Source organism: Aegilops tauschii, chromosome 3, assembly GCF_002575655.3.
Source record: "Aegilops tauschii subsp. strangulata cultivar AL8/78 chromosome 3, Aet v6.0, whole genome shotgun sequence".
Classification (NCBI taxonomy): Eukaryota; Viridiplantae; Streptophyta; class Magnoliopsida; order Poales; family Poaceae; genus Aegilops; species Aegilops tauschii.
Window position 1 is genome coordinate 30,743,456 of NC_053037.3, and position 21,785 is coordinate 30,765,240.

The following is a 21,785-nucleotide window of genomic DNA, read 5'->3' on the forward strand; positions in this document are numbered from 1 at the left end:
TGCAGCTGTAGAACTTATTGGAGACTTCATATCTCTCAATCCGGGCATTTGCTTCAAATATTAACTTCAACTCCTGGAACATCTCATATGCTCCATGACGTTCAAAACGTCGTTGAAGTCCCGGTTCTAACCCGTAAAGCATGTCACACTGAACTATCGAGTAGTCATCAGCTTTGCTCTGCCAGACGTTCATAACATCTGGCGTTGCTCCTGCAGCGGGTTTGGCACCTAGCGGTGCTTCCAGGACGTAATTCTTCTGTGCAGTAATGAGGATAATCCTCAAATTATGGACCCAGTCCGTGTAGTTGCTACCATCATCTTTCAACTTAGTTTTCTCTAGGAACGCATTAAAATTCAACGGAACAACAGCACGGGCCATCTATCTACAACAACATAGACATGCAAAATACTATCAGGTACTAAGTTCATGATAAATTAAAGTTTAATTAATCAAATTACTTAATAACTCCCACTTAGATAGACATCCCTCCAATCATCTAAGTGATCACGTGATCCATATCAACTAAACATGTCCGATCATCACGTGAGATGGAGTAGTTTTCAATGGTGAACATCACTATGTTGATCATATCTACTATATGATTCACGCTCGACCTTTCGGTCTCAGTGTTCCGAGGACATATCTGCATATGCTAGGCTCGTCAAGTTTAACTTGAGTATTCTGCGTGTGCAAAACTGGCTTGCACCCGTTGTATGTGAACATAGAACTTATCACACTCGATCATCACGTGGTGTCTCGGCACGATGAACTTCCGCAACGGTGCATACTCTGGGAGAACACTTGTACCTTGAAATTTAATGAGAGATCATCTTATAATGCTACCACCGAACTAAGCAAAATAAGATGCATAAAGGATAAACATCACATGCAATCAATATAAGTGATATGATATGGCCATCATCATCTTGTGCCTTTGATCTCCATCTCCAAAGCATCGTCATGTCACCATCGTCACCAGGTTGACACCTTGATCTCCATCGAAGCATCGTTGTCGTCTCGCCAACTATTGCTTCTACGACTATCGTTACCGCTTAGTGATAAAGTAAAGCAATTACATGGCGATTGCATTTCATACAATAAAGCGACAATCATATGGCTCCTGCCAGTTGCCGATAACTCCGTTACAAAACATAATCATCTCATACAATAAAATTTAGCATCATGTCTTGACCATATCACATCACAACATGCCCTGCAAAAACAAGTTAGACGTCCTCTACTTTGTTGTTGCAAGTTTTACGTGGCTGCTACGGGCTGAGCAAGAACCGTTCTTACCTACGCATCAAAACCACAACGATTTGTCGTCAAGTATGTGTTGTTTTAACATTCAACAAGGACCGGGCGTAGCCATACTCGATTCAACTAAAGTTAGAGAAACTGACACCCGCCAGCCACCTGTGTGCGAAGCACGTCGGTAGAACCAGTCTCGCGTAAGCGTACGCGTAATGTCGGTCCGAGCCGCTTCATCCAACAATACCACTGAATCAAAGTATGACATGCTGGTAAGCAGTATGACTATTATCGCCCACAACTCACTTGTGTTCTACTCATGCATATAACATCTACGCATAGACATGGCTCGGATGCCACTGTTGGGGAACACAGTAATTTCAAAAAAAAAAATCTACGCACACGCAAGATCATGGTGATGCATAGTAACGAGAGGGGAGAGCGTAGTCCACGTACACTCGTAGACCATAAGCGGAAGCGTTATGACAACGCGGTTGATGTAGTCGTACGTCTTCATGATCCGACCGATCCTAGTACCGAAAGTACGACACCTCCGCAATCTGCACACGTTCGGCTCGGTGACGTCCCACGAACTCTCGATCCAGCTGAGTGTCGAGGGAGAGCTTCGTCAGCACGACGGCGTGATGACGGTGATGATGAAGCTACCGGCACAGGGCTTCGCCTAAGCACTGCAACGATATGACCGAGGTGGATTATGGTGGAGGGGGCACCGCACACGACTAAGAGATCAATGATCAACTTGTGTGTTCTGGGGTGCCCCCTTGCCCCCGTATATAAAGGAGCAAGGGGGAGGCCGGCCGGCCCTAGGGCGCGCCAAGGAGGGGAGGAGTCCTCCTCCTAGTAGGAGTAGGACTCCCCCTTTCCTAGTCAAACTAGGAGGGGGAAGGGGGAAGGAAGGAGAGGGAGAGAGGGAGGGAAAGAGGGGGCGCCGCCCCCCCTCCTTGTCCAATTCGGACTCCACAAGGGGGGCGCACGGCCAGCCCTAAGGCCCCCTCCTCTCTCTCTCTCTCACAAGGCCCATGTTGGCCCATTAGTTCCCCCGGGGGTTTCGATAACCCCCGGCACTCCAATAATTATCTGGTGACCCCCGGAACTCATCCGGTGTCCGTATATAGTCATCCAATATATCAATCTTTATGTCTCGACCATTTCGAGACTCCTCGTCATGTCTGTGATCACATCCGGGACTCCGAACTATCTTCGGTACATCAAAACACATAAACTCATAATACCGATCGTAAAGCGTGCGGACCCTACGGGTTCGAGAACTATGTAGACATGACCGAGACTCATCTCCGGTCAATAACCAATAGCGGAACCTGGATGTTCATATTGGCTCCCACATATTCTACGAAGATCTTTATCGGTCAAACCGCATAACAACATACATTGTTCCCTTTGTCATCGGTATGTTACTTGCCCGAGATTCGATCGTCGGTATCTCAATACATAGTTCAATCTCGTTACCAGCAAGTCTCTTTACTCGTTCCTTAATTCATCATCCCGCAACTAACTCATTAGTCACATTGCTTGCAAGGCTTATAGTGATGTGCATTACCGAGAGGGCCCAGAGATACCTCTCCGACAATCGGAGTGACAAATCCTAATCTCGATCTATGCCAACTCAACAAGTACCATCGGAGACACCTGTAGAGCACCTTTATAATCACCCAGTTACGTTGTGACGTTTGGTAGCACACAAAGTGTTCCTCCGATATTCGAGAGTTGCATAATCTCATAGTCATAGGAACATGTATGTCATGAAGAAAGCAATAGCAACATAATAAACGATCAAGTGTTAAGCTAACGAAATGGGTCAAGTCAATCACATCATTCTCTAATGATGTGATCCCGTTAATCAAATGACAACTCATGTCTATGGCTAGGAAACTTAACCATCTTTGATTCAACGAGCTAGTCAAGTAGAGGCATACTAGTGACACTCTGTTTGTCTATGTATTCACACATGTACTAAGTTTCCGGTTAATACAATTCTAGCATGAATAGTAAACATTTATCATGATATAAGGAAATATAAATAACAACTTTATTATTGCCTCTAGGGCATATTTCCTTTAGACGGATCATCCTGCCGCCCTCTGCCCGAACCACCAGCCTCCTGGGACGCTGGGGTTGTTTGGATACGCGTTGGATGACCTGTGCTTCTTCCAAATGGACCTCCCCGAGGTCCGGGCCACCCCGCCCATGACCACTCTCATCTCGGTCTTGGATGGCCGGACGGCTTCCCCGGCCATCATCTCTGAGGAGCTTCGCCACCTGTTTAACCCGGATTGGGATTGGGAGGTGACCCCGATCTCGGACCGGGAGTTCACCACGGTCTTCCCGACCCGGTCAGTCTCCGCTACGGCACCCACAGCGCCAGGCTCATGCTCGCCCTCAACCAGCTCTCAGTCCGCATCTCGGTTCCTTCTGTGGACCCGCTGGCGGTGGCCACCCTGTCCACCGTATGGGTGCAAATCCGTGGGCTTCCTCCACCTGCTCGGGATGAGGGTGTCCTCCGTGGCTTGTCCCGTTTGTTGGGCAAGTTTGTGGCTGTCGACAGCGCCTCTCTGCCCAAGGGCCCTGCTGTATAGGTTCAGATCAAGTCCCCAGACCCCTCCAAGCTCAAGACGGCGATCCGGATGTTCTTCAACGACGTTGGGTACGACCTGCACATCTCGGTTGAGGGTGGGACTCCCACTGATCCCCTCAGCCCAGATGATGGGGGTGGCGCTGACCCGGAGCCTGGTCCTGGCGGAGGGGCTGACGCTCAGGGCTCCCCCCGTAGCCCCCGCAGCCGCTCACCACTCGGAGGCCTCCGACGATGACTCGACAGACGCTGGGGACGACCCCTCCCCCCAGCCGGCTCCTCCCACCCCTCGTCTACTCACTGCTCGGGGCTGGGCTCTCACGACCCCTTCCCCGGGGACGAGTCTGAGGACATCGTGGCTATTGCAGCCATGCTCGACGAGGCTGCCACTCTCCCCCTCCCTTCCTCCCTGCGCTGCTGTCCTTGTCTGATGAGGAGGGGAGTGGAGACAGCCGGGGGAGCATGGAGGTCCATGCCCCATCCTCCCGCGGCTCGTATCTCCGGTGCCCGCTTGGGAGGTTCCCTCGGCGTCGGTTCTCCTGGATGCTGATCTCGCTGACATCGCCTCGCCCACGTCGTCCAGGCCGCCCAAGTGCCGGAGCCGCCACCGCTCGGCCTCTACCCCGGTCTCGTCGGCCCGGAAGAGCACCCGACTCGAGGCGGCGCCGCGGCTGGCGGGGGCCTCGCCGACTGCGGTGGAGAAGGCGTCTCGATGCGCCGCCATCCGCAACCTCGACACAGGTCCGTCCGACTCCCAGGCTCCTTGCCCTGACTCTGATGATGTTTTCGTCAATTCCTTTTCCGCTCTTGCTGGTGTTCCACTTGGCCATCTGGCCCAGGTCGCAGCCGATTCGGCTATAGTCTTCCTTGGCGAGAAGGGCCCGGTTTTAGAGCAGCTTGCGTCCCTCCAAGCCAAGGAGATCCTGGAGGGCCACCTCGCGACCACTAGGGCTCGCGAGGCGGCAGCAGCTGCGGAGGCTCCCCCCCTACGCCCCGCCGGGCTAGGGGCGGGGCCTTCCCGCGGATGACCCCGGCGAGATCCGCGGTTGGACGCGTTCTCGTACTGCCCGGTTGCGTCGGGCCCTTAGTGCCACTACTACCGTAGGGTCCAGGGAGGACCCGTTAGGCGAGTGATCATGCGCGCTCTATTCTGGAACCTTCGGTGCTTCGGTCATGATGGCCGCCGCAGGCATCTCATCGAGTACATGTGTGATGAGTCCATTGATGTGGTAGCAATCCAGGAAACAATGCGCACTGAGTTCTCTCTCGTTGAACTTGAGCGCCTTAGTAGACACCTGTTCGCATGGCACTGGTTGCCATCTAGTGGAGTGACAGGTCACTCTGGTGGCATCCTTCTAGGTATGAAGGATGCCACCTTTGAGGTGGGATCCATGGATCGTGGATCCCATTTCGTCAGCATGGATGTCTCGGAACATGATATGAATTTCATGTGGGAGATCATAGTGGTCTACAGCCCGGCTGACCATAGTCGCTCGACCTCTTTCTTGGCCGAGCTCCACGCCAAGATCACCTCCGCGACACTGCCGGTAGTGGTAGGAGGTGACTTCAACCTCCTCCGCTCTGCTGAGGAAAAGAGCAACTCGCGTGTCGACTTTGCAGAGATTCGTCGATTCAACGACTAGGTTGCTGACTTAGGGCTTCTAGAGTTGGACAGGGTCGGGGCGAGATTTACCTGGACCAACCGACAGGTTACCCCGACCCTTAGTGTGCTGGACCATGTGTTTGTTTCCCCTGACTGGGAGCTTCGGTTCTCTTTGGCCTCTCTCCAAGCTATTACCCGCATTGGGTCTGACCACGTTCCGCTTCTCTTATCATCTCGAGATGAGCGGCCCCATCCCCCCTCCGTTTCGTTTCGAAGCTTTCTGGCTCCGGCAGCCAGGCTTTATGGCCGCTGTCCAGGCTCACTGGGTCTCGGCATTAGCCGAGCCCCATATGCAAATGTCGATCCTGGACGAATGGCATCACCTATCCAAGCGATCCAGGCAGTTCATGAAAGGATGGGGTGCTGATATTGGGAGGGACCTTCGGATCCAGAAGGCTTCCCTCCTCGAGGAAATTCAGGCCCTGGATCTCCGCGAAGATATTTCTGGGATTTCTGCGGAGGAGTGGGCTCATAGATACGATCTGGAAGATTCTCTCATGGAGATCTATTCCAAGGAGGAGTTTTGGCGCCAGCGAGGCTCTATAAATTGGGTGCTGTTTGGTGATGCCAACACAGCTTACTTCCAGGCCATCACGAATGGTTGTAGGCGACGATGCTCCATTCCCCTCTTATGGGCAGGAGGTCAACTGTTTCAAGGTCCTTAGGCTATCCGCTTGCTTGTCGGTGACTTCCACAAGTCGTTATTTGCAGGGCGCCCTCGGGGTGGTATCACCCTTGCCGACCATATTTGGTGGCCTGACCAACAAATCTCCCCGGACGAAAATGCGGCCCTGCTCGCCCCGTTTGATGCCGCGGAGGTGGAGGATTTTGTCAAAGCCATGAACCCGGCTTCGGCCCGAGGCCCCGATGGATTGCCGGTGCGTTTTTTCCAAGCCTTCTGGCCGATGGTCAAGGAGACCATCCTTGACCTGTTCCGTGAGTTCTCTAGGGGGACATTAGACATGTCCCGGTTTAACTACGGGATCATCTCCCTGATTCCCAAGGTGTCGGGAGCTGCGGACATTAGGAAGTTCCGCCCTATCACAGTCCTCAATGTGATATTCCGGATTTTGGCGAAGGGGTATGCCACTAGGGCGGCCCTAATCGCCCCCCGGACCCATCACCCGAACCAATCGGCCTTTACGAAAGGCAGGTATATTCTGGATGGGATCCTCGTCCTTCACGAGGTCATCCATGAGGTCAAGAGCAAGCGCCTTCGCACTGTGTTCCTCAAGATTGACTTCCATAAAGCATACGACACCGTTCATTGGTCCTTCCTTCGGGAGGTGTTGATCAAGCATGGATTTGACTCCCACTGGTTGCCCGGGTGATGCAGTTAGTAACAAGCAGTCGTACTGCGGTGAACATTAATGGGTAGATCGGGCCCTACTTCATGACTGGCCAAGGAGTACGACAGGGTGACCCGATCTCCCCTTTTCTGTTCAACCTTGTGGTCGACCTGGCTTCGATCCTAGACTTGGCCAAACGAGCCGGCCACATCAAGGGGATTTGCCCCCATCTTGTCCCCAATGAAGGTCTAACCCACCTCCAATATGCAGATGACACCATTATGATGGTGGAAGGCTCGGACGAGGACATCCAGAACCTCAAGTTCCTCCTCTGCTTTCAGGAGATGTCGGGCCTCACGATTAATTTCGCCAAAAGTGAGGTGATGGTCCTTGGATACTCTTAGGCGGAAGCTCAGCGAATTGCCAATCGCTTGAATTGCCGCTTGGGGTCCTTCCCGACTACTTACCTAGGCATGCCAATTAGCGACACGCGTCTACTGGAGAAAGACTTCCGCCCAATAATCGCCAAAATCCAACCTCGGATGGAGCCTTGGTAGGGGAGATGGCTGTCCAAAGCCGCGCGAGTGATTTTGATGAACTCCTCCCTTATTAGCCTACTGATGTACGTCATGGGATTCTATAGTCTACATGAATCCCTACATCACGAGGTCACCAAACTCCTCTCCAGATTCTTCTGGGCTGGAGAGAACAATAAACAAAAGTACCACATGGTGAAGTGGTCTGAGATCTGTAAGCCTAAAGACCAGCGAGGCATTGGGGTCATTTCGTCCAACCGGATGAATATTGCCCTCCTCTCTAAATGGCTTTGGCGGATTCAGACCGATGAGGGCGGTCTCTAGCTTGAGATTATCCGGGCAAAGTACCTCTGCGGGCAACCGCTAGCCTTCACCCCTAGATCTGGAGGGTCCCAATTCTAGCAATCGGTGATCTGTCTGATGCCGGTATTGCGCATTGGGACCTCCATTAAGGTGAGCACCGGTTCCGACACCCTCTTTTGGCTGGATAGATGGGCCGGGACCCGTCCCTTCGCTGAACGCTTTTATGCACTATTCTCGATCTGTGTCCGCCCTCAGCTATCGCTTTAGCTGACCTGGGCGCTATTGCCTTCCACCATACCTTCGGGGCAGTGGAGCTCGAGCAATGGGATGAATTGCTTGAGTGTATTTCCCTTCACTCCCCCTCCCTGGAGCCCGACTCGTTGTCTTGGCATCTCGAGCCAAGTGGCTGATTCTCGACTAGATCCCTTTACCAGGCGATTGTCCCTACCCCTGGCCCGGTGGAGCTATCGGTTCTTTGGGAGATCAAACTCCCCTTAAAAATCCGCATATTTCTCTGGCAATGGGTCTGAGGCCGCCTCCCTTCAGGCACGGAGGTCCGGAAATGCAATGGCCCTGGGGATGGCCCCTGCCCCATTTGTTTGGTACCGGAAGACTGTAACCATATCTTCTTCCGGTGCCCTGTAGTGTAGTTCCTCTGGAGTTGCTTCCGGGAGGTGGTTGGCGGCGATTGGTGCCACGACAACCTCCCGGACTAGTTTGGGGAGGTCTTTAGACTCCCCGACGCTAGTCGCCCTCCCACTTGGGTAGCTCTGGGTACCCTGGCATGGACCCTCTGGTGTACCCGTAATAAACTAGTCATTGAGCGTGTGATTCCTCGTCGTGTGACTGATGCAATCTATAAAATGTGTGGCTTCTTACAGCTTTGGAGACCGCTTAGCAAGCGGCGCGACCGAGACGTCATCGACAACATCATTGCGGGTCTTCATTCTTCGGCGTCGGCTTTTGCCCCTCCACTGCCTCCCGAGCCGGATTAGCTTTTTTAGCTTTGTTTGGGGCTTGTCTTGCTGTGCCCCCAGCATGACTTTATGACTTGTTTGTACTCTGTACTACTGTGTTGGATGCTTGGTTCGTTGTTTTATAATATAAAGCGGGGGAAACCCTTTTTCTCAACTAGACGGTGGAGATATCAGGTTCAGTTGAGCCAAGGCTCAGAAAGAATATTCGTCCAAAGTAGCAAATATCCATTTCTGAGCGCGATCTCATCAGCACCATATGAACAGTAAAATAAAATAAAATACTACAAAAAATAAATAAAAAGTGCATGGAAGATGTTTCAGTGCGTGAGGTCCATGCAAAATTTCGGCTTGTTTGAACATCTGAGTAGCTCTTAGCAAAACAAAACTGCCAAAATAGTACATGAACAGTACACTGTTTCACAAACATCAAATTTGTCTATTTTGCTGAGAGCTACTCAGATGTCCAAATGAGCTGAAATTTGGCATGGACCTCACACACTGAAATGTCTATCTTGCAAAAAGGAATTTTTTTTTTATTTTTTCTAGTATTTTATTTGATTTTACTGTTCATGGCCGGTGTAGATGAGCTCGGGAGCCAATTTGCCCCTCTCCCAAAGTAGCTACTTTTCTGTCTAAAGTTGTTGAACCTAAAATTTGGCACTTCAAACTGGACATGTCACGTATGCACAACAGTAGTTTTCTTTGAGTTCCATGTGCACACCTGTCTGTATCATGTGTAAGATATTGTCGAATGCATAGCACTGGTCGCTTCCGGGTGTGCAAAACCGAACCGTAAACCAAAAACCAAACCGAGCCAAAATTTTGGGGTTTTCAAGTTTCGGTTTCAGTTTCAGTTTTGAAGTCTGAAAACCGTTTGCATTTCGATTGGTTAAACCGTTTGCATTTCAATTGGGCTGCTATAGTACAATACTTTCTAGCCATTTAGTGCTTCAGTTTACGTGATAGTAAACATGCACGTGCAACGCACGTCTAGACAAACATAGTATGGCTAAATTTCGGCAAAAACAACTCTTACATTTTACACATATTCTCTGCACAAGGCAAACTGATGCATGAAAGCACTCCATGTTACTACTTAGATCTTGTGGACCGCTTTTTTGTATTTTTACTACAATAGTTTGTATCTGTACAATAAGAAGCTCCCCCATTGTTTTTGTCCAAACAAATAGTCCAGTTCTAATATTCTCTTTAACAAAAACAAAGTGCAGCTCACATGATATTAAAAAACATAACCTTCACTTCCCGGGGAAAGAAGTATATAAAGGAGTGTGTTCCGCATCCCCTGTGATCACCAAAATAGTAAGCAGGGAGGATAACATAGCGAACTCACAGTTGTCATTTGTACATTAGAAGAAAACTTGTACCATAAATCAACAAATGTGCATCTTACAATAAACATAAGAAATTCTGAAATTGACACATAATTTTTGGAAACAGTATGAATACACTGTGCACAATTTAGGTAACAGTGACACTTGAGCTTTTCGATGTTCTTAGTCGCTAAAGTCTATCATTATAGTGCATATTTTGTCCCCCACATACTCCAAGAATGCTTTGTGTGACTTCTGAATATTACCGATATTAATCAACATATTAATAGTTTAATACTACCTCTTGTACCCCACATAAGTTTTCTCTAAGAATGAATCATTTATTCTGAATTCAATCCTATATCCCTGGAGCTAGTGCCTAGGTAGGCACAACCCACCTTAATTCCAGGCTAAGTGACATAATATGTAAAACACACGCTGACTAAATAGCACAAATAAGGCAACTCTAATCAAGGGGATGACATTACCTCTTGATACGGTCCAGTTTAATGCATCTGGTGGTAGGAAGTAAAGCCCAAGGAAGCCGACATGAACATGAGAAGTAATCATAGGAAACAGAGACTCTGCATCTTCATTTCTTCAGTATCCCTCTTGATCCCACTTTGTAAGACAAGATTGCTGCACAATTCTTATGTACGCGTCATATCTAATTACACATTTTCAGTACAGTAATCGGCAACCTAAGATAATCCCAATGCTAGAATTCTAGAGCGCTGGAAGCCCCATGATTCTTATTTATTCTCTAATGCACGTGCACCCACCAAACATACACTTTATGAGGGATAGTGAATTCAAATTTCTCAACCAGCCAAACTTATGCATCTAGTCAAATTCTAATCTTCGTATGTATAAGTATGAACCTCCTTGTAAAAATACAGGTCTAAAAAACACTCTTGCATCAGCCACATTTCCTCCTATATCTATATATGAGAATGATTTTCATGCTCCAGATCACATGTATTTTCCAAAGGGATTATCAAATGATTAATTAAACTCCGGAATAGCAATTTCTTCCTGTCCCAAAAAATGTTTCTAGTATCTATCAGAGGAAGATTGGTTGGTAGATGAAATTGCAGATCAAAAAGTTCTGACCCACCACCAAGTGCCAAAAGTGCAGTATTAGTCATGCAAACCACAAAATACCCCAGATCGAATTAAAGGTTCACCTGATTGATTTGTGAGACCTTCGGTGACCTCGACGGTGCACGTAGAGAGAACTGCAGGAGTTTCTTGATGGCCCAGCCGAAGGACGGCAGGAACGGTGATGACTGCACCTCTTGCGCTCGGAAGGTAAATTATGGTCGCAAGGTAGCAATGAGTTTCGTAGAATGCAAAGTTCATTCTCAGTGCCCTTTGAAGCTGTTAAACCAAATTAACAACACAATTGCCTAGTCACTTATTCCGGATCTTAAAACCTATGCAAGGTAGATTTGCAAGGCTCATTAATCCAATGCTTTATTTCGGTGAAGATTGAGATCTAAGAGGATAGGAAACGAAAGGGGTGAGATTTTACCATTTGATAGGCTGCAATATGAACTCCATCCCCTTTGATGGCGTCGTCTTCCTCAGCCGGCCTCCACTCTCACCCATGCATCGAGCATTGTCAGTTATGATTAATGAACATTTACATCAAAATTTCATATTTCTCTGCCACATATATACACAATTAGATGGATGACAAAACTGAAAACTAAATCTGAAGCATCTGTTGCGTCAAATTGCAAGTAATTAAACACTCACATGGAGGATCCGGCAACAAGATGTGATCTCCCTTGCTCCGTCCATGCACGGACGAAGCGGCTCGACGGCCCAGCCGGCGGGACCCTGGCCGCCAGCCCACACCTTGTGCAGGTCCTCCTCCACCTCATCCGTCACTCCGCACTTTTTCGCCCGCAACCACCCCATCCCGTGCGCCGCCCGCCGCAGCCGCTCCAGCTCGGTGGTGTCCAGCAGCCGCTAGGCGGGCGTCGGCTCCTGCGCCAATACTCGTCCCCCGCCGGGTCCCACGGGACCGGCCTCCCACTCCCATCTCCCCTGCCTCCTCTTCCCGATCTTCCTCGAGTGGGATGTGGAAGGGATGCTGCTGCGGGCTAGGTCTGGGCTTCGGACTTGAAGGCTAGGTCAAGGGAGCTGACCCGGCGGGTGATCCCGAGGACGACACGGCGAGCGCGGCCGCCGGGGACGCCGGCGCTGAGGGGATTCTCGTGGCCGTCGCAATCGCTAGGGCTGTGTCCGTGGCTCGTGCAAATTGCTAAACGTACACAGGTGAGGGTTAATTCTAATGCCAACGGTTAGATCTAATTAGATAGGTTAGATCGTGGGGTGGTATTTGGTCTTAATTTTTCTGTGTACGTGTTTCTGGGTGCGTTTAGGAAAGAATATGTTTGCTTGTTTAATAGTAGTAGAGATAGAGATTTCTGTGTACGTGTTTCTGGGTGCGTTTAGGAAAGAATATGTTTGCTTGTTTAATACTCCCTCCATTCCACCATGTAGTGCTTCCTCTATCTCCATGCTTCAACTTTGACCGTAAATTTAACTACCAAGACCGATTGCGGCGGAAGCAAAAATTATATCAGTGAATTCGTATTCGAAAGAAGTTTTTAATTATGTAATTTTTTCACCCGCCGCAGTCGGTCTCGTTCGTTAAATTTATGGTCAAAGTTCGACCTCGGGAAGCGCGGACGCACTATATTTTGGAATGGAGGGAGTAGTAGTAGAGATTAGCCTGACTGCTTATCCAACGTCCGTTCTTTATCCTTTGAGAGTGCTTTTTCTGCACCCCACCTCGGTGCACCTATGCAAAAAAACATACCAAAACATTTTGAAAAATCTGAAACTTTCTACGAATGATCATCAACAAATGTTAGAGAGGCTTGCAAAGTTTGGTGATCAAATGACATCCAAGGAACTCTGTACAGAAAAAAAAATACACAAAATATATGTGCATTGTTTGAGCAGAATTTGTAAAAAAGTTTACAGAGCTCCCTGGATGTTATTTGACCACCAAACTTTGCAAATCTCTCTAACATTTATCGATGGTCATTCCTACAAAGTTTCAGTTTTTCTTGAAATGTTCTGGTTTCTTTTCTTGCGTGGATGCACCGAGCTGGGGGGTAGCCACTACTTTCCCTTATCCTTTTCTAATTGTTTTTTTCCTCATTATGATATATATCATTTATTTACACGTGGAAAAGTTATGTGTTGGCTCAAAAATTCACGTCAACTTTGGTTAATTTGGTTATTACCGAAATTGAACCGAAAGGAAATGGTTATTACCGAAACCGATCCGTATCTATATATAAAACCATATAAACCAGAAACTGTATAAATTGAACCGAATCAAATCGAAAAAACCGAATGCACACCCCGACTCTTGGTACACATCCCGAGCATCTAGAACCTCACGCCAAAATGAGAGGTTAACATACCGTTTCACATCACTCGTACATGATATATATGCCATGGAAGAAACTTTCAAATCCAAATTCAGCGGCGTGTGGGTTGAACTCATATTTGGAACTCAGTTTTCCTTTCTTTTGGAAAAGGAGGTTAAAACCTCTGCACTATGCATCATTGTAAAGCACATAGTCATTCTTATTAATTACTCCCTCCGTCCAAAAAAGCTTGTCCCAAGAGGAACAAGCTTTTGGAACATCGATTTTTTTTTGCCACGCCTTCCACGAATGTCGTGTCATGCTGAATTTTCGCCAACATACAAAACATTTGCCAAAGTTCACCACAAAAAATTTCAGATTTTTTGAATTTTTTTACTATTTTTTGAATTTTACTGCTCACGAGGGATCATTTGAACTCGGGTGTAGATACTCCATGTCCCATGAGACGAAAGTCCTATTCTACTCTTGAGCACAAATGCTCCCGCGTGAACAGTATAATAAAAAAATAGTAAAAAAATTCTAAATTTTTTTCTGATAAACTTTGACAAATGATTTGTATGCATGCAAAAATTCAGTACGAAACGACATTCATGCAAGGCGTGGCAAGAAAAACAAAATCAGCACTCCAAAATGTTTCCAAAACTAGCATTTTTGGAACATCAATTTTTTTTTTGCCACGCCTTCCACGAATGTCGTTTCATGGTGAATTTTTGCCAACATACAAAACATTTGCCAAAGTTCACCACAAAAAAAATTCAGATTTTTTTATTTTTTTTATTTTACTGTTCATGAGGGAGCATTTGAGCTCGGGTGTAGATACTCCATGTCCAGGGCCATAACTAAATCATTGCAAAATATGAAATTACACCTACAATAAAGTCAACTTTTTCTATAGCGGCGTCTTTAAGAAGGGATAAACATCATCGCACCATCGTATTCATGTCTGATCGGAGACGCGTTGGACAAGAATTTTCATCCTGATTGTCGAGACAAGCCAATGAAGATCAACACAACAAGTACACAACGCTTTCAACAAGATAACACCGCAAGTTGGGTTTTGGTGACCAAGCTCCATGGAGACCAATTTTTTTGAAAATTCAGAATTCAAACTCTTCGGTTTCAAAAAAAATCTTTAAAAATTCTGCATATATATAAGGATGAAATATATGCGTGTGTAAAAATTCATGATGAAATACCTTGAATTGTGACCTGTAAAAAAATTCGTGGACTTTGGGATAAACAATATCATGTGCTGAAAAGCCACGTTTTTTTTTTTTGCATAGACCTCATTTCAACATATTTCATCATTGAAATTTACACACATGTACATTATACCTCTATGTATATCTGTATTTTTTCAGAATTTTTTGAAACATAAAAATATGAATTTTGATGAGTTTTGAATTGTTCAGAAAACGGCCTCCATGGATCTCCGCCTCCAAGAGCAGTTTTCGTGCAAGTTCGCTGCTGCTAAACCCGACGAGATTTGAGGAGCCCATGGAAGTGCGCTCAGAGAGGGCGTATTTTGAGGTACAGAGGTCAAATTTAAGAAGTTTCATATTGCCTCCTCTATGATTGAAAACATAAAACCCGGCTATTGTCCACTTGCAATCACGGATTTGTGTTGCAGCGCTGAAACTATAGACCCGATCTTCCTCTCTCCTACTGATGACGGTGTGCGTTTACACTGTGCTGGCATATTTACTGCTGCTGCTGATGCGAATGGATTGAGGGGTGGAGATGGAAGTAAAGACATGACTAGCAAATTACTTCGTCTCAGTTTTATAACACAAATTACCACATTGCTTACAAGGATGAAAATATATAAGGTTCTTGTCTTTCCCAACTTCTACGTTAAGCTTCTACCAGATCTAAACAAACATTTCTCGGAAACAAAAACGTAAACGTTCATAAGAAACCAGCACTTAGCTTCAGGAAATTTAAGCGACATAGCCCAAATTTTCCATCAAAGGCACATCAATAGTTCATACAAAAGAAACTGGAGTTCCCAGCACAAAAGGTTTGAGCATAACAGAAAACACATGCCAGCACCAGCTCATATACAAGACGGCATGCACATATATGCACATAACAGTGTAAGAGCTCTATATTCTGCTACTCTGCTTGCGGCTATATGTTTCTGCATGGAAGTACAGAGGACCCAGGAAACACAAGCTAAGTGCATCATCTCGTACATTATATCACACATAAATATTTTCGCTCTCCTCGGATATTGCAGTCAACTCGGATGACAAATGGTAAGAATCCTCAACATGGATGTGCCCTTCGTCACAGAAGAATGGCCTCGATGGCATTTGCAAGTCATCAACACCACCTTCCAGCATCTCTATGGCCTCGCTCATCGTTGGCCGATCATGAGATCTCATCTGAATGCACCATAGCCCAACAATGCACAGCTTCCTCTCTAGCTCATGCATGTCAGCAGCAGGAGATATCTCATCCACCTCTCGTTCAGTTAGCCTATCATACAACCATGATGGATAGTATGCCCGGCTTGAGTTCGGTGCATTTGGATCTGCATTTCGTCTTCCTCCAGCCATCTCCAGCAGCAGCATCCCAAAGCTGTAAACGTCCGACTTGCTTGATATGACGCCAAAGTTGCGAGATATCATCTCAGGAGCTATGTACCCAACAGTTCCGCGTAACGCGCTCAGTGGCACAAAACTGTTATCCCTTGGGTATAGCTTGGCGAGACCGAAATCAGAAACTTGTGGGATGAGGTTGCTGTCAAGAAGTATGTTGTGTGGCTTGATGTCAAAGTGTAGAATCTGCATATCACATCCTCGATGCAAATAATCAATCCCTCTAGCAATGCCCAAAGCAATCTCATTTAGCTTGTCCCAGGATAGACTCTTCTCAGACGAGAAGATGTACTTATCAAGCGATCCATGAGGCATGTACTCATAAACAAGAGCCCTCCTCATTTCCTCAGAGCAGAAACCTAATAGACGCACTACATTGACATGGTGAATATTTCCGATGGTGGACACCTCATTAATGAATTCTTCTCCATTGCACATGGAATTGACCAACATTTTAATGGCAACATGGACATCACCAGGGAGAACACCTTTGTACACAGAACCATAGCCTCCTTGGCCCAGCTTTTCTCTGAAGTGGCTTGTGATTGCGGTGATGTCTGTGTAAGCGTACCTTGTTGGGCCAAAGGCTTGTTGCATCTGGAGGAACTTCTCAATAACCGCGTCAACTGATATCTTCATTTTCCAGTATTTGTAGGCAAGGAAGGTCAACACGAGCAATGGTGCAAATACAAGCCTCGATAATATAGCAAGCACTGCATAAACGAGATTGCATACCTAAGTTCGATGTATACAATTATGTAGCCATAATGATTATGATTAGGTGATTCGGTCAATAATGAACTTCACAATATTTATAGCAGATATTATGACTACCGCAGCCCAAAATAATTTAGTCTGGTAGGAATAGTCATGAGATAGGATTTTTAGGACCCGGGTGTCTTATCAGCACCGTGCATTCAGAAATGGGTTCCTCGAGATTTGTACTGTGTCCTCAAGCAGGAATCTGATTAGCAGGGCTAAGCGGCGGGAGGCTCGTAACATTTGAAACAAATCTGACCTAGCCTAGCACTGTTTCTTCTGAAAAGAATCTTACTAGCTAGCTACAGTTTATAGGCTGATGTGACAATACAATTTTACCGGCAGCAAACTTCGACTAAGAAAAAGCGTGGGCTGAGGACCTGCATGGAATCTTACTCAGACAACAACAATTTTTTATTTGCAGCTGGACACTTGTCGGAGAACGGAATCCATGTTTCTTTTTCCTGGTAATGAGAAAGATGGCTGACAGATGTACCATTGCTACTAGAGGCTATCATGTCTGACTCGTGTACCTGGCTCACTTGTTCATGGCTCAACTTTAGCACAGTACACTACATGTGCGGCCGATTAATGACAATCTGCCTGACTAAACGTTTCAAAACCAGGAACTATGGGGCGCATCTAGATCAAACTAAACATGTAGCTGATACATACAACGTACGTTGACCCTCCATAAGCTTGACTGTACCAGGTACAAACAGTGAACCCGTGCATACTTGTACTAGCAGGTTCCCCATTCACACCTTGGTGCCCAACGCTGATGAAGTAAGAAGGTAAAAATCTTGATATAAAAACTGCCACTGATGTGAAACCCCTACACCCAGCATGCACCTGTCTATGTGTTGTCTTTTCAACTACACCCGGCCTGACCTGCTGCCAGGGCTACCATCCTGCTGTCCGTGACCACCTGCCATGCCTACTGAGTCTGCTGCAGCCTAGGACCGGCCCCTGCTTTACTCTGCAAATTGACTGCTTAATTCACACGACAACGCAAGTGGCCTATAGGCCTGGGCACGAATCTTTAAAGAACTAAATGCACCGGATAAGGGGGTGTCAGGACACCCGGGTGCTATGGCACCTTTTCGAATAGTCATTTATGCATTTCAAGAAATGGATGTCGATACCGACAATTGCAGAACTCTGATTTCCGATGCTTGTACTAGATATCTGTTTGTAGAAGTAGCTGCAAGTTATAACATTGATTAGTGAGAGGATATGCTGCTTTGAGGTAAGATAATCAAATCTGAGGGGGGCAATGAAAGCAGAGAAAAGTGTCTCGTCCACAGGGTGCAGACTCACCTCATTGAATCATTCAGGCATGTGTTGATGATCCAAGAATATGTCCAGGGTCTGTCTTGAAATTCAAAAGGAAATCGAAGAGCAAAACCATTCCTCATAAATTTTACAACATTTTCATAATCATAACTTATAAGACTATCTGGTGCCCTTATGTCCAAGCTACTCAAAGGAATCATGGCCAAGTATCTACATGAAGGCTCAACATTTCCAACATAATAAGAGAACATTGAAGTCAAAACATATACAAAAGAACTGTTTGTACTCAGGCAAGCAACGGGCCTGTAAAAAACATTATGCTTTATGATGCGTGGACAACTCAAAAAGGTAGCCCATGTAGATGCATACGGATAGAACAGGGTCATCTTTGCCGATCTCATACCAGAAACATAAGGATGATCCCTACTAGGAATAGGGCAAGTGTTGTTGTACAAATTGGCATCAACAGCCCAGAAAATAGACTCACTGTATGAGATATTGGTCACGAGGTATCTTCCCCTGTTGATGTGAATAATAGCATGGTTATCAACACAAACTAGCTCGTATTCTTGAACACCGCAACCAGGTGGATCACCTCGCAAACGGAAAGGATAGTGGATGTCTTGGAGATGTCCACAAGAGAAAGAAGGGCAAACTGCTTGTCCCAGAATATCTGCTGCTTCACTGCTTATTACAAGAACTGAAAGTGTAGAGGAAATTGTGAATGCTTTCAGAATAACAGAATGGGGGCCAATAGCTCCTGTGCGACGTTTTTGAGGTGAATTGGCAGGAGTACGACGTTGTTCGAGCGAATGGCTATGGTGCGACACATTTGAGCGTGTAAATAGCCCAGGGCCACATGGGGTGTTAAATGTGGTTAAATTGGTCGTCAACCAAGCCCGCCCGTTTATGTTAGGACATGTGGGTCCAACTTAATTGTTCTTCAAAACAGCTGACCATGCCCTGCCGCCCGATCGTGCCGGGCCCGCCACTCTGCCCCCCCTTCTTCGCCGGTGGCAGCGGATCTTGCGTTCTCGGTGGCGGCGGCGGAGCCCTCGTTCTCAACGGCGGCGGAGCCTTCGTCCTCAGAAAATGGTGAGTGAATTCAAACCCTAGTCGCCCTCCCGTTCCTCTCTCGGGCCCGTAGATCTCAGCTCGTTTCCTCTGTTTTCGCTTGCGGAATCGATAGGTTGTGAGGGGAGCCCGTGAGCATACTGAGATGGAGCCGCCAGATTCAACTTCGAATAGGTAATGCGCCTCTCTCCGATCCAATTTTGCATGCAATTAGGGGGTAGCCTTGTCTGCTCTTTCTCACGGGCTCACACTGTCCGCCACTGACAGAGGGGATGCTGCCGCTCGGACCTTCGAATTGATAGTCAATTTCTTTCCATCAAAGGCAAAATTAGTTGATGGTAGCATACAGAACATTGAGAGAGACACAACTGTTAAATGGGAGGTTGAGTTTACAGAGATTGATCCACAAGTTCTACAGAACATGGGAGAGACGGCAGTGAAGAAATGGGTGGAAAAAATTGGGGAGAATATAGTTTGGGGTCCAGAGCAAGAAGTATCACTGTTGCGGTTTGATGATTGGAAAGGAGAGTATGTGAGAATAGAAGATGGTGAACAGATTGTTGAAGAAATCGATCGGCAAAACGGCTGGACAAGCAAACGGGCTAATTTTTTTGCTGAGCTCGTTGATCTGAACATTTTTTCGAAGGTTGGATATGTGCCATCACAATTGGCTGCGCAGATGGTAGATGATGATTGGGCTACACAGAGGCCATTGATTCCCATGTGTACTGAACTTACAGTAATAGCCGAAGAGGGACAGGTGACTGGAACTGAAACTGAAACTGCAACAACTGTTGATTAGAATGTAGTTGAATTAGATGAGCCTACTGATTTGGTCATTGCACCAATGCCTGACATTGAATTTTCCATGTGTCCTCCCTTGACGAAAAGAAAGGCTGGCAGGCCTAAACAGAGTAGATTCAAGGCATGATTTGAGAAAGGTGGGAGTAGTAAGAAGGGAAAGGAAGATGGAAAGCCAAAAAGGGCCCAAAAAGGTAACAAAAACAGATGCAAGTTGTGCCAGGAACTTGGGCACAGAGTGGGGTCTGTCAAATGCCGTTACACTCCTGATAAGCCAAAGTATGTTCTTGTGTATTTTTTTGTGTTTTGATTTGGTGCTTTTTTCCAATTACTATATCTATAACATTTTCCCAATGCCCAGGAGGAAGCGAGCAAGTCAGCCCCTTGTTGTTGAACAGTGTTGGCCAACAAAAAAAGCAAGAGTCAATGGCGGTAGAAAGAAGAGAAGTGTGCCTGAGCCTGAGCAGACTGAAGAAAATCTTGCTGCAGTCAACATTCAGACTGAAGAAACTGCTCTCGAGGTTGAAACTGAACCTGAGCGTGTCGAGGTTCAGACTGAAGAAACCCATGTTGAGGTACACACCGAAGAAACTGAACCTGAGCGTGTCGAGGTTCAGACTGAAGAAACCCATGTTGGGGTACACACCGAAGAAACTGAAACTACTGTCAACATTGAGACTGAAGACACTGATCATGAGGGTGTTGGCGAGGTGTTGGAAAGACCAGTGAAGAAAACCAAGATGATCAGTGAACTTGTGTGTGTAGTAGAACCAAAAACAAGAAGTGCTAAGGCGAAGAAGGGCACGCGACGTGGTAGGAAGAGGTAGAACAGAGAACAGTTTGAAAATTTGGGGCATGTAATAATATTTGTAACTTGGTGCGTACTAGTAGTCACTATGTATCCCCGTATTTCTATTCGAACTTGTTTGTTGGTACCTTGTCTAAACCAGCCAAATAAAATTAAAATTAAAATTCAAATTTGGACTCAAATTTGAATTAGGGATGGGATATTGATGTTTTAATGCTATCTAAAGTACCTCAACTATGTTTGCTTGCTGATCATTCCGAGCCCTTTTGGTAAGTTGAACTCATAGTCATGAAAAGTGTGTCTCAAATGACCTCCAAAGGTAGGATAAACGGCCTCATATTTAAGCAAGTTTTTTTGGCACCTTATCTAAACCAGCCAAATAATTTTTCTACACATCTATTCTACCTATATAGTGTAAATCTAAAGTCTCACTATTTATTGAATTAATTTTCTATTATTTTTTTTTAAAAAAAACAAGGTTAAAGAAAATTATATATAAAACAAGTTTAAAACATGAAAATGAGAAAAGTAAGTTAAGACCTTCTTAGTCAATCCAAAATGAAGTTTTGGTGAGGTTTTCACACTTTTCATTTTCAAAACCCCACCTACTCTCGGGTTCCCACTACTCTCTCCCTTGAACTCCATACTACATTGTTCGAGGAATGACAATTTTGTGAAGGATTTTTCATAAAAATGTATGTAAACCATATTTATATTTTTTTTCTCGTTACTATACGACATAATAAGACTATGTGCGCAAGTTTTATATTTTTTTGATTTTTTTTGAATTAGTTATGCTCAACCCTAATCAGTCAAAACCCCTCAAAACCCCGCACACTACCGGGTCGTCGATCGTTGTGCGTGGACGGTTGAGATCAGGCGCTAGGGTTAGCTACAGTGTGCATCGATCCGCATGAGACACGCTGATTGGTTGAATCAGTGGGGTTTGGATCAGCCTCTTTCGTTGGGGCATCAGGACCGTTCATTTGAATCCAACGGCAAGAGTTGACGCGGTGCATGGACCAAGCCTACGCAGTGCCCTTTCCATCGTTGCATGTGTGCCCGT

General features: G+C 46.3%; 2 protein-coding genes and 1 long non-coding RNA gene across 3 annotated transcripts; 1 reads left to right on the top strand and 2 right to left on the bottom strand.

Annotated features, from left to right (window-relative positions):
- The first annotated feature begins 4,999 nt into the window (after window positions 1-4,999).
- On the top strand, window positions 5,000-5,506 carry LOC120975511 (uncharacterized). The gene has a single exon (XM_040402115.1). It carries the CDS (start codon window positions 5,000-5,002, stop codon window positions 5,504-5,506), a length of 507 nt encoding a protein of 168 aa, XP_040258049.1.
- A 4,139-nt stretch (window positions 5,507-9,645) lies between these two features.
- On the bottom strand, window positions 9,646-12,391 carry LOC109739481 (uncharacterized). The gene is made up of 5 exons (XR_012204113.1): window positions 11,724-12,391; window positions 11,497-11,630; window positions 11,150-11,398; window positions 10,451-10,601; window positions 9,646-9,934 (listed from the first exon to the last, which is right to left on the bottom strand). It is a non-coding gene; the product is annotated as an uncharacterized lncRNA (long non-coding RNA).
- A 2,257-nt stretch (window positions 12,392-14,648) lies between these two features.
- Window positions 14,649-20,543, bottom strand: LOC109739480 (rust resistance kinase Lr10-like). The gene is made up of 8 exons (XM_073511526.1): window positions 20,365-20,543; window positions 19,849-19,901; window positions 18,641-18,720; window positions 18,524-18,555; window positions 18,061-18,246; window positions 17,853-17,944; window positions 16,782-16,859; window positions 14,649-16,694 (listed from the first exon to the last, which is right to left on the bottom strand). Exons 1-8 carry the CDS (start codon window positions 20,541-20,543, stop codon window positions 15,580-15,582), a joined length of 1,815 nt encoding a protein of 604 aa, XP_073367627.1. The 3' UTR covers window positions 14,649-15,579.
- Window positions 20,544-21,785: the final 1,242 nt, after the last annotated feature.